This window comes from Haemaphysalis longicornis, unplaced genomic scaffold (genome assembly GCF_048455015.1).
Source record: "Haemaphysalis longicornis isolate Haplotype H1 unplaced genomic scaffold, Haemaphysalis longicornis Haplotype H1 scaffold_10, whole genome shotgun sequence".
Lineage (NCBI taxonomy): Eukaryota > Metazoa > Arthropoda > Arachnida > Ixodida > Ixodidae > Haemaphysalis > Haemaphysalis longicornis.
In genome coordinates, this window is record NW_027526204.1 from 140325041 (window position 1) to 140337393 (window position 12353).

At 51.2% G+C, this 12353-nt stretch overlaps 1 protein-coding gene and 2 non-coding genes across 4 annotated transcripts in view; 1 reads left to right on the forward strand and 2 right to left on the reverse strand.

Annotated features, from left to right (window-relative positions):
• The window catches only part of LOC144159491 (sodium-dependent proline transporter-like), a 53683-nt gene extending 47912 nt beyond the window's left edge, over positions 1-5771 (reverse strand). The window contains exon 1 of one of the 2 annotated variants that reach the window (XM_077691012.1): positions 5064-5771. In XM_077691012.1, the coding sequence (XP_077547138.1) occupies positions 5064-5100 (37 nt within the window). In that variant the 5' untranslated portion in view covers positions 5101-5771. The remainder of the gene's footprint in view (positions 1-5063) is intronic. The other variant, XM_077691013.1, reaches the window with a different exon arrangement.
• Positions 5772-10211: 4440 nt separating this feature from the next.
• Positions 10212-10283, forward strand: Trnad-guc (transfer RNA aspartic acid (anticodon GUC)). The gene has a single exon. It is a non-coding gene; the product is annotated as a tRNA-Asp (tRNA).
• A 295-nt stretch (positions 10284-10578) lies between these two features.
• On the reverse strand, positions 10579-10651 carry Trnaa-agc (transfer RNA alanine (anticodon AGC)). The gene has a single exon. It is a non-coding gene; the product is annotated as a tRNA-Ala (tRNA).
• Positions 10652-12353: the final 1702 nt, after the last annotated feature.

Consider the following 12353-nt stretch of genomic DNA (forward strand, 5'->3'; position numbering starts at 1 on the left):
ATAGGACTTATTTTCTATTAAGAATGGCCTGGTACGCATGGTTTAGCTGGGTAGGCCCCATCTCTTACAAAAAAGACTTAACTCCTACCCCCACCCCCTATCCCCTTATTCTTCTCTTTGCATAGGTCTTTGGCCTTCCGATTCCGCTCAAATAACGGTCTACTACCTACTACCAGCATTTATAGAAAAGCCAGCTTACAAAAAAGAAAGCAGCGCCCACTGACCGCCTTAAACTCGGCTTCACTTACAAACACATATGCGTTGCCGGGAAGACATTTCTTTGCTAGGTGGCAATACACCATTGCTATCAACACCACATGGACGCCGCCATTGTGGAGTGTTTTACGCGTGCGCAGAAAAAAAGTGCTGTGCGAATGACTTCAGAAATCATCTGCGCATGCTCGCACCATTCCAGAAATGAGGCAGTTGAACTCCGCTTATTTGAAATGTAAAGGTGTACATACGCCATCTCAAATAGAAAAATGAAGCGCCGGGAGACGAACAGGCGGCCGAAGGGAGAGGGTGCGCAGAAATGAATACGACGAAAACGGGAAAGTTAACCTAAAACAGCTGCCCTGCAAAAAATGAATGAATGAATGAATCAGAGATGAGCAAATAACTCGCCGACTTTGGTCTCACCTCAAACGCTAACGAGTATCCTCGTCCTCCTAACTGTATTTGATCATTCATATAATTCGCTGCTTCGAGATATGCGCCCGTTTGAGTTCAAATCAGGGCGTCGACAAAAAAAAAAGAAAAAGAAAAAACGGGAAGGCCGTTTCCAAATGCAAATGAAAGCGATAAGCAACGGCTGTAAAGTATGGGGCGCTTGTCATTCCGATCACACTGACAGCCTTGCTACATCAGTATATATACGCTACATCGCCCAGCACCAATGAAAATCGCGAGAGATTGAAAATATTTTACCGTTGGAAACTAAGCGTTCTTGTCTGTGACCTCACTTTAACCTCAACACGAACCTGTGCACTTCTTAAACGAAAACTTCCAACCTCACCTGTCGCAGCAGCGTATAACGGCTCGGACTTGAATTTGAGGTTGGCCTTTACGAAAGTTCGAAACCTCGTGCAATCACCGACTTACGGACTGACTGACTGACTGACTGACTGACTGACTGACTGACTGACTGACTGACTGACTGACTGACTGACTGACTGACTGACTGACTGACTGACTGACTGACTGGCTGACTGGCTGACTGACTGACTGACTGACTGACTGAATGAATGAATGAATGAATGAATGAATGAATGAATGAAGCTGACGAAAAAATCAGTGCCCCTCCACTTTGTGAAGAAGCATGACCAGTAAGCTGGACGCAGACAATTGATTGCGGGGTTGAACTCGCCGAAGCTACTCCGAAAATAGGAGCACAACCGGCGGAATTTATTTTCATTTTTCTTTGTCTTGTTAATGTTGCCGTTTTTAACAGCGGATCTGTTTAGGAGGCCGAGAAATATCCGTCCGTCGCACCAAAAAACCTTGAAGTGTGAGGGAAAGTGGTGAGGAGGGAAGGAGCCCACGAGCAGGTGCTGGGGGTGCGCGCCTAAAGAAAGAAATACGATTGAGGAGGCTCCGGGATTCGAACCCGAGACGTCTGCGCCGTGAAACCGGCAACCTTACCCCTGGGCTACCCCAAAGGCTTTTTTTTTTCTATACTGCATGGAAAACTGCACTTATTACAGCCTACAAAAGCTATCAGTCATCCAAGAAGATGCACATCACTGCAGCTAAAATACGCCCAAAGAGTACGGGGTTAGTAGCAGCGGCAGAGAACATTAACATGTGCAGCCTATTGGAAAGAAAGAAAAATGCTTCCCGTGGTCGTAATCAAACCTGGGTCATTTGAAACCGGCATCTATTTTTAATGCGTCATCCTCTGTCCATCCCCTATGAGTATAGGTAAGTGCATCAAGAGCGAATGCTCTCAATCAACCCGTCAGACGGCCCTTTAAGCAGGACATTATACCAGTCAGGCGGGGTCACAATATGTATACGCACTGTGACGAGTCAGATAACGGAAGTCTTAAACATTTACCCACAGTGGCAATTCTTTCTGATCCTTCGTGTTACTCTTGCGTTGTCGAGTGCACACCAGGCTTATGCTACCCGCTGGCCACCCCTCCCTCAGCAAGGCAGAGGAGCGCTCCTGGCGTCTCCTCCAAACCAACACGTTCCCCCACCCGACCAAACTCCACTTGTTCTGGCCAACAATATACTACTCACAGTGCCAATTCTGCAACGCGCCCTGCATCTTGTATCACATGGCGTGGGAGTGCCAGCTTAACCCCTCACTTTCCCCGATATCGAATCCCTCGATTGAGCAGTGGGAGGAAGTGCTGGCCAGCTCTAGCCTCGAAGAGCAGCTTCGGCTGATCCACCGAGCTGAGGCGGCTGGACGCTCCAACGGGGTCCTGGACTGAGGAAACCGCCCGCTTGACTCCTCTCATTAAATAAAGTTTATTCTCTCTCTCTCTCTCCACACCTCAAGATCGAGACGCGTGCAGCCACCATGCAGCCACAAACGCCGCGAGAGCTGCTCGCCTTTGCGCGCACGAGCGCGCACAAAACAGTCGAGTCAACCACCCTCGCGCCGCGTCTGCCAATATTTACAATGCGGCGCGCACCACGAGGGGGTAACTTTGACGCTAGTTAGCGTCAGGAGGGAGAGGGCATTAAACCATCTTAGCGTGGGCGGTGTCCCTAGTTAAAGAAGATTGAAAGTCGACTGCACAGCGTGCTTGGAATCGCATCGTCCGACAAAATAATCTCTGGTTGACTGATCGATGTTGGCTGATTGCCGCTAATTGGCCGAAACTACCGTATTTACTCGATTCTAAACACCCCCTTTTCTCCGCGATCGCGATGTCCAAAGTGACGGGGGTGCTTAGAATCGAAAATCACAAGTTACCGCCCCAACCGCCACTTTTTTGCGGACGTATTTCGACGAGACAAGCGCAAGGAACACTGTTTTATTTTGGCAAACATTAAAAAAAAATAGACACACAGTGAATCCACCGCTCACGTGATATTCAGTCACTCTCACTATCTTTCGAGTGCGTTGCGTGGAGGCGAAAAGCAAAAACGCCCGTGTGCACGAGATTTCGGCGCACGTTAAAGAACCCCAGGTGGTCAAAATTAATCCGGAGCCCTCCACTACGGCGCGCCTCATCACCTGCGTTGCGTCGGCGCGTTAAACCGTACAATCAATCAATCAATCAAATCGAGTGCGTTGCGCTGCTTGGGCCGCCGGTCTCGGTATGCTCCAGTGGGTGGTCTCCTATTCCGTTGTGGTTTGCAGTTGAAAACTTCATAAATTACTTGGCCACACCGTCAACGTGGGCCCGCTTCCACGCGGCTAAAATCCACCTTGCGATGGTTGCTTAATTAGAAGAGGGGGTAGATTCGCGTGCAAACTTTTCTTTTTTTTAATTTTGCCCCCGAAAGTAGGGGAGGGTGCTTAGAATCGGGGGGCGCTTAGAATCGTAAAAATACGGTATTTATTTGATTGGCTCTTTAGAAATATTGGCTATGGTCAGCCTCCTCTCCTTGGTGAGGTTCAAGGCTATGCAGCAACCCGCCGCGGTGGCGCAGCGGCTAAGGCGTTGCGCTGCTAAGCACGAGGTCGCGGGTTCGATTCCCGACCGCGGTGGCCGCTTTTCTGATGGAGGCGAAAAGAAAAAAACGCCCGTGTGTACGAGATTCCGGCGCACGTTAAATATCCCGAGGTGGTCAAAATTAATCCGGAGCCCTCCACTACGGCGCGCCTCATCGCCTGCGTTGCGTCGGCGCGTTAAATTCAAACAATCATCAATGAGACCGTACCTCATGATGTTCGGCGAAACGGAGCGTGAACCCCGAATTCGATACACAACCCCGATTGGTTAGAAATAAGTTCTCTCTCTCTCTCACTCTCTCTCCGGAGTTCAAACATTCCGAGCCTTGCAGCTACGCGCCACTTGTGTAAAAGGTGGACCTACGCCAATTCGTGCTTCGGTCTGGGTGAGAGCGAACTTAGGAGGCCAAGAAACAAGAATAACAAAAAGCGCGTGGCATGTAGCTTGCAAGTTGACAAGAAATACTAGGACAAAGAGCAACCTGATTTTTTTTTATACAGACTGTGTTACGCAACAGCTAGGCATCACATAAGCCTTTGCTAAATGCAGCGCGAGTTTTGAACGACATTGGCCGACATTTTCTCACGGTGACGGCACGTTTGAACCTATTTTCACGGAAGCCGACACTTTTTCAGCTTTGAAGAGCGAAGTTGGCGGTAATTTGCAATGCAGAAATGACAATCACGGTCCACCGACGGAAGAGTGGTCCGAAACGATCACAATATTGCAACGCTGAATTACAATAAGTAGAACAACCAGCTACTCAATGTTTATGCGAGGAACAAGGAAGTAATTCAACGTTAATGTAGTTTTTAATATTCCTAAAATAAAAAAAAATGGCAACACTAACATGCCCATGTTCAATAACAATTGACGCAATGAACATTAAATGCGCCCGCATGCCTGCGTGCCCGCGTGCCCAGGCGGAACGAAAATCACACTCCACTTATAGCGCTTTATATCTGACCTGTTACAAGGCCATCATCAGTAATAACAAACAGCGACGCGTGCTGTCAGCTTTCATATGTCAGGGAGCGACGACGTTTTAGCAGACTGATTTTGAAGTCGGCTTTATCAATCAACCGGCCAGTTACATATGTTGCATGGCCTGTCTCTGAAGATGAAAACGAAGTTAAAACGACGCAGAAAATAAGAAAATGGCGTTTCGTTTATTTATTTATTTATTTATTTTATTTGGTATGTTTGTTTATTTGGTTGCGAAAGAACATTTGTCCTCACTTATTTGTCGACCGGTACAAGGATAGAATAAAAACATCAGCCACCGGGGCAGAAGATGTCAGACTGCTACCATTGTAAGCACAAGGGAACTCCGTCGCAAAGACAGCGTGTTTAGTACGCATACGTACACCAGATGTGGCCGCACAAGCCGGTGTAAACAGCGGAGAACGGCGCGGCCGATGGGCTCACCTGTTTTGTTGAGGGAGGTGTAGCTGCCGTTTTGCATTGTAGAAGCTGTCGGCGGTGCCTTGGTTACGGAGAGTATTTGTGCACCAAACGGCGCCCGTTCCGAGACCCCGTCAACCCCCGAGGCAGCGCGAAGCGTGCGAGCAGCGCGACCGCTCTCGGCAGCGACTGAATGGGAAAAGAGAGCGGACTCTCGCCTGCGCAGGCAGCGCGGTGGGCTGATGCAACAACCGCGTTCGCCGCTTGCAGCTGCCGGGCGGCGCGGCTGTGCCGCGACGCGAAGAACGGGAGTGAAATAGAACGGACGGAGGAGAGGAATTAAATTTAAACTAGCGTGGACAAGCGGGCGGGGAGCGAACGTCGACTACGGATCTCTATCAGGCGTAGTGTGTCACCTCGTACTGCGCAAATCATCAACGGAGGGAAGAGGGGGTGTTCAGCGTATCGTCTGCATCGGAATCGAGCAGACGACGGGGTGGTCTGTGCTGCGCATGCGTCGAAAACGGAGTTTAAACCGCAGAACAGTGAAGCGAAACCGGAACTGCCTCAACGGGGTGAAAACCCGGCTTGAATGTCAAGTGACGTTACGTCGTAGACGCGCGGGCGCGGCGCGATCGAGCGACGGAGGGGGCCCGTGCTGGCGCCGCGGACACTGGGGCGCGCGCGCAGAGAGCGGGAACCACGGGCGCGTATTTTTGGGATGAAGAGAGGCGGGCGCTGCAGTGACGCGCACGTCGCGCTGGCAGAGCGACGCCGCAAAGTAGTGCAGCGGGGCAAACGCGCGACTTCGGAGCGCGCCGCCCGTGTTCGGCGTGGGCGCATGGCGGAAGGGGGCGTGGTGCGTTGAACCGGCAATGGCAAAACAAAATTTGCAGACGGCTGTTTGCGTAGCTGGCTGATGACATCTGGGCTCGAGGTGTAATCATCAACTCGATCGTTCGTAGAAAATAAAACGGGGTTGATCAGCATAAGCTGACCTGCTCGTCAGCTGCTCATTTTATGATCACAGCTTATTATATAAAGGTCTCGCTATTTTAATTTTCAAGTTCTCAGAAGAGCGCGTCTATTAATTTCCGAACCGCGAAGCATACGCGTCCTGGCATGAACGCATGTAGAAAGACGGAAAAAAATACTGTCATAACTTTACACTACCTGCGACAAAAAGCACGTGCTAAGTGTTCGACCCATTTACAGCAAACTTTTCTGCCAGTGGAACGTAACGAGGTGGTAGCTTATACGCAACGCCGCATGCATGATCAGCTTCACAGCTAGTTTAGTGTCGTCACGAAAAACAACTCCATTAAGGAATTGTCTGTTCTGTAGCGTGAGCGCAAACGTCTTCCTTTTCACACCATGGCATCACACCAGAACGCAGTCACGCTTGCCACTTTAAATGTGGTAAGTCTAACCTCACAGAAAAGGAAACATTGGCTAGTTGACCTCCTGAATGAAAAAAAAATAGATGTGGCCTTTTTACAGGAAACCAAAATTGCCTCTCGAGAGGACGCTCAAAATTTTGTACGATTTTTCGGCCACCAGTTCTGGTGTTTTTACACCCTCACACCCACCCGAGCGGGTGGTACCGCAATTCTAATCCGGAAACACGAATTCTTAACAGTAATCGACTGCGAGCTGGCGAAGGACGGACGCTTTTGTTCCGTCGACGTCCTGGTGGGAGGGGAGCTTACACGCTTTGTGTGCGTCTATGCGCCTAATGATACGCAGGCGCGGACCGACTTCTTCTCTTCTATTCGGGACATCCTAGTGGTCCCGGGCCGTGTTGTCCTAGCGGGCGACTTTAACTGCGTTGTAAACGCCAGCGACAGAGCAGGTGCTAAGGGTGTAGTGGACGCGTCAGCGCGGATTTTGAAAGCGGTCCTTCGAGAGGGCGACCTGGCTGACGTGGCCCTTCAGCGTGGGTGGTCAACCACCCGCTTCACTAGATGGCGAGGCACGTCACAGGCCCGCCTCGACCGGATTTACTTGACGGGGGACGCGTTGCCATTAGTGATCGATTACGCCGTCACTCCTGTCGCGTTCTCGGACCACGGCTTGGTGACATGTACCATCCGAGCTGAGCGTGAAATCAGAAAAAAAGCCGGCAGCCGTTGGCTGATGAACTCCACGGTCCTCGAACACGCGTCCTTCGTCGATCGCGTAAGAGGTGAAATTGAAGCAATGAGCACTGCGCCCATTGATGGAGCTGCGTGGGAGCGCTTCAAACAGCATGTCAAAGATGCAGCAATCACAATCGGGCGACAAGAGGCGAGAGACAGAAGGGCGAAAGTAAATCGACTGGTGGAGTGCCTGCGCTCCCTCGTGGAAGCGGACGAGGAGAGGCCGGGGGAATTCTCTGAAGACATCCGTAACGTGAAAAACGACATCCGCGCTGAGCTCGAAAAACGGTATTGGGGGGCTCTTGTGCGGAGCAGGGAGCAACGAGTGGAGTCCGAGGCACAGCCATCGAAGCTTTTCGGCGCCTTCGAACGAGCAAAGACCGCCACTAAAAGGATTCCCGAGGTGAACCATGCCGGTGGTCTTGCTAGTGGGAGCGAGGAGGTGGAGACGGCCTTCAGTGAATACTACGCAAGGCTGTTTTCCCCGCACGCTCATCTTGAGGCTCCTCCACCGGAAGTCACAGGCGCGCTGCCAACGGTTGCAGAGGACGTAAAGGCCACAATAAACGAACCCATATCGGTAGAAGAGGTCAAGCGCGCGATCAAGAAACTCTCAAAGAATAAGTCACCGGGGCCTGACGGCATAATCTCGGAATTCTATCAGGTGTTTCGTGAAGAGATCAGCCCGGTATTGGCGGCGGTCTTTGAAAACATCAAAAGCACAAAACTGCTACCACCCTCCATGCGGAGCAGTAACTTAGTACTCATTCCCAAAAAAACCTCCCATAACACAACACCCAACGTGGAAGACTTCAGGCCTATCAGTCTTCTTTCCACCGACTATAAAATCCTAGCCCGCATCCTGGCCCAACGCCTCGAGACAGCCCTGAGTAGTGTTGTGGGTCCTCACCAGACGTGCGGGTTTAAGGGACGCTCCATCAACACCAACCTGCACCGCATGCGGACCATCTGTGAGGTGGCGGAATCAGGCATTCACCCCTTAGCTGTCCTACAACTCGACCTTAAAAAGGCCTTCGACCAGGTTGACCACGCCTTCCTGTTCACGCTCCTCGGTCAATGTGGGGTAGGGGATACAATGGTCGAGTGGATAAAAATTTGCTACACCGCCATCACCACCAGCATCATCATAAACGGGGAGGTGGGGGCGCCCATCGACATCGGAAGGTCAGTCAGGCAGGGCTGCCCTATGTCCCCGATCCTTTTCGCATTGTATATTGAACCACTTTGCAGGATGGCAATAGCGTCCAAGTCAACCAAAGGTTTGGTTCTCGGCGACGAAGAGCTCAAGGTGTTGGCCTATGCGGACGATGTTGCGTTTGTGTGCTCCTCGAGAGAGCAGGCAGGGGAGGTCGTCGCACTGGCTGAGGCATTTTGTCGATTCTCGGGGGCCCAACTCAATCTTTTGAAATCAGAGGGCGCATGGCTAGGGGAATGGCCCACCAAACCACAACAACTCTACGGAGTTCGATGGAGGGAGGGCATCACCCGCTACCTCGGGGTAAACCTAGAAAACCGCACAGCCACCGCCCCCAGGTGGCAGACGAAACTGGCAGCTGCTGGAAGGAACTTGGAACCCTGGAGAGCGCGACATATTGCCCTTTTCTCTAGGGCACATGTCTGCAACGCCGTGGTATACCCAGCCATCTTGTACGCGGCCCGAGTCTCGACCATTGACGCAGGCTCAGTGGCCAAGTTACATCGGTTGTTCGCTGTTTTCGTCTGGCGATCCACGTATGAGCCCATGCGCCGCACCAACGTTTTCTGGAGCGCTGAAGCCGGGGGGCTAGGGCTCGTTAATTTAGAGCTTAAACTAACCGTGCAACGATTTTTGTACTTCCGAGATCACCGAGATGGCTTCCTCCAGGCGGCAGTGCAAAATGTAGGCGCGTTGCACCTCGCCCCTTGGCTCGCAACAACAGCGGCGCTCCTAGGTGGTGCCCGTGCAACAGGTTTTTACAGAGAAGTGGCGGGGGCGGTGGCCCTCTTACAGGAGCGCTTCTCGTGGGAATACCTCTGCTCAGTGAAACCAAGGAAGCTGTATTGGGACCTCGTAGAGCAGACCCTCCCACCGCCCATGTACCGCCTGCCACCCCTTGGTCGGCCGAAAAGTGACGTCCTGCGGCGAGTACGGAAGCTCCCTATCCCGACTGGCTCGAAGGACTTTTTCTTCCGCTTTCACACGTGTATACTGCCTACAAAGGCAAGACAGGAGGAACGCGGTTTTTTTTTGCCAGGAGGGGCCAACTGTCTGCTGTGCGGAGGGAGGGAAACTGCCGAGCACGTATTCATGGACTGTAACACGGCGTTCTACTTCTGGGATGAGCTGCAGTGCTCCTTCAACACGCGCTGGAGAATCACTTGGACAAATCTGAAGTTCCTAGACGCGGCCTCGGAACGCCCGCTCCTTCGCGACTGTGTCCACGTAATAGGGCTCCACTCGCTATGGAGGGCGAGAGTCGACGCCGTCGAATGTACTGAGCGCCCCCGACCGGCGTGGCGACACTTCGTCCAAAAGGCACAATGGGCAATTGCCGCCCTCGACGGGGATGAGGCAGACTCCGAGCTACGCGACGCACTGGAACGGGGAACGCGAGCACTCATGGATTTTAAGTCACAACAGCAGAGGAGATGGGACGCAATTTGAGGGCTAGCCCCGGGTAACGCTGGTGTCCAGTTATACCAAGAAATGGCTTTACCCAAGACCTCTGATTTCTCCCTTCCCTCTATCCCGTTCACTTCAAACTTTGTGCAATGACACAGTAGCCCTGTTGGCAACCTCTCTTGCTTAAGTTTCACAAACGCTCTGTGACTTCGCGGACAATACTCCCCGATTGGCTTACAGTTACTTGGCAAAGCATCCTGACCCTCTCCTCGCATGATAGCCGATCGCCTCATTTTTATGTTTAAGTGGAGCCATGTTCTGATGCGCTCGGAAACCACTGTAATCACTGCATACTGTTCTGTATATATTTGTAAATAAAGTTATTGTTACCAAAAAAAAAAAAAAAAAAATTCCTCGTTAGTATAGTGGTCAGTATCCCCGCCTGTCACGCGGGAGACCGGGGTTCGATTCCCCGACGGGGAGAGTTTTTTTATTTTTTTTCTTGCACTTTTTTACAGCTCACTGAACTGTCCCGAAGTAAAAGGGATCTCTCTCGCTTATGTTACTCGTCCCCACTGATAGCATTTCAAAAATCAAGAGTAAGCAGAAACGCCAGTTTTCTCAATGCGGCGTGCTCCGCTTTTCTGGGGTACATATCTTGAAGCGTGGTCGAGGATCAAAAGTAAGCAACAGCGTTGGCACTTGAAACTGAATCACTAGGCTAATAATACATCCTTCAAATCCCGAGACAGCTGAGGCACGAAAAAAAAAAAAAAAGTGGAGGTGCGGGGTATCGATCCCCGTACCTCTCGCATGCTAAGCGAGCGCTCTACCATCTGAGCTACACCCCCAACGAGAAACCTCTTCGGTAAAGCAATTCCCAACCGTTGCCTCCCGACTAGCATCAGCGTTGTTGATTCGGGCCAGTTCGAATGATTCTTCCCTTATAATTTGAGGCGCTGAGTCAGTTCTATTCGGCCTACACATGACGGGCACAGCTAAAAAAGCCCGACACTTGTCCTGTCCGTTTCTTCGATTGAAGTTCGGAGCAGTTCGTGGGCAGTGAAGAACTGCTCCGCGCCACTACCACACATGTGATCATGAAGTCATAGATGTGATGAACTATCGGGGATTCAGAAAGTGCAGGTCACATCGAAGAGTAACACTTACTCTATTCTTGGGGGAGCAATTGAGGCCACGTTTTGCACTGCCGGTGGAGCGAGAGGACAAAATTAGCGCCGCGGACTGCACTGCTGCAACTCAATTTGTCATTCTGGAGTTTGTTCTGCCCAAGAACTGATCGAGGACAGTCCAAGGACTGTTCCCGAATTATGGACAGAGAGACTGAAGGAACTGTTTTGATGGTCTTGTGAGACTCCGATGCCCCCCTTTTCAGTGGGGTGATGAAGCCTCGGGCCGCTCCCACGTTGGGACGGTATGGCAAGGCCAGGCTTCACCGCCGCATCGTGGGCTCTCTGGACAGCCCATAAAGGCCCGTTCACACTTGCGACGAAAGTGACGGGACTTCCGTCGCTTTTGCCGCCTAACCTCGCTTTTGTCGTGCGTCGAGAGCGATCAATTGATGCTGTAGCCGTCGCACCGGCTCTTTTGAAGCGAAAGCAGGTGGTGAGACTTCCTGACGTCATATCCTGCCAAAGCAGTCCCAGATGCTGTTGTCTCCACAAAGGGCACGAAGGCGCAAAACGACAGCGGAGGCCTAGCTCGAAAGCGATTACCGACACGTCGTTCGCAGTGGAAATGATGATCGACATGATTGAAAGATATATTCACCCAGCGCTTGTCCGGAAGCAAATGCTGCTTTGTTCACTGCGAAATTAATCACTTTAAGCTAAAATTTTGATTCTCGCGCCAAAACGTTTTTGAGCGACGTTTGCAATAAGAACAGGCCTTGTGGAGCGGAGACTTGCTTACTGTTAGTCAACCCAGATGGCGCCATCGCACCGCGGCAAGCCGTTTTCTGCTGTTGGTTTGTTTGTGACCGTATTAAACCTGGCTTGTTTTTGTTCATGGAGAAAATAATCTTTTCGTGAAATATGGTGCTCGCTCGACAAATATGGTCACTAAGACAGCATCGCTCGCCCAAAGCCCCGCAGTGCTGTGCATGTAAACGAAGCATAGTGCGCGCTGTACCAACAGCAGTACGCATCAGTACTCCTATGGTTATGCGTGCTTTCGTAACTTCCAATGTTTGGCCCACCATTCTTACCGACATAAAAAGAGTGTGCCCTAAATTTAAGCGCAAGTAGCTCGTTCGGCAAGCTCATAAGTTCTGCCTAATTTGCGTTTGCTTTTTCCGGCCTCTGCCAATCGCAGAGCTGGCTGGTATGACATCATAGGTTCTGTTACGGGAAATGAGCTAGTGGGTCATGTGGCCATTCCCATTTTTCCTAATTATACAGCTTATTTGAGCAAAGTTTATGTAGAAAGTGGTGTCAGCATGATTTTAACGAGGCAATCTTTTGAATGAACCAAACTTGCATTTGGTCTTCATAGCCCTGAAATGGGGAAACGAGGGAATGCCTTTGGTTGCGC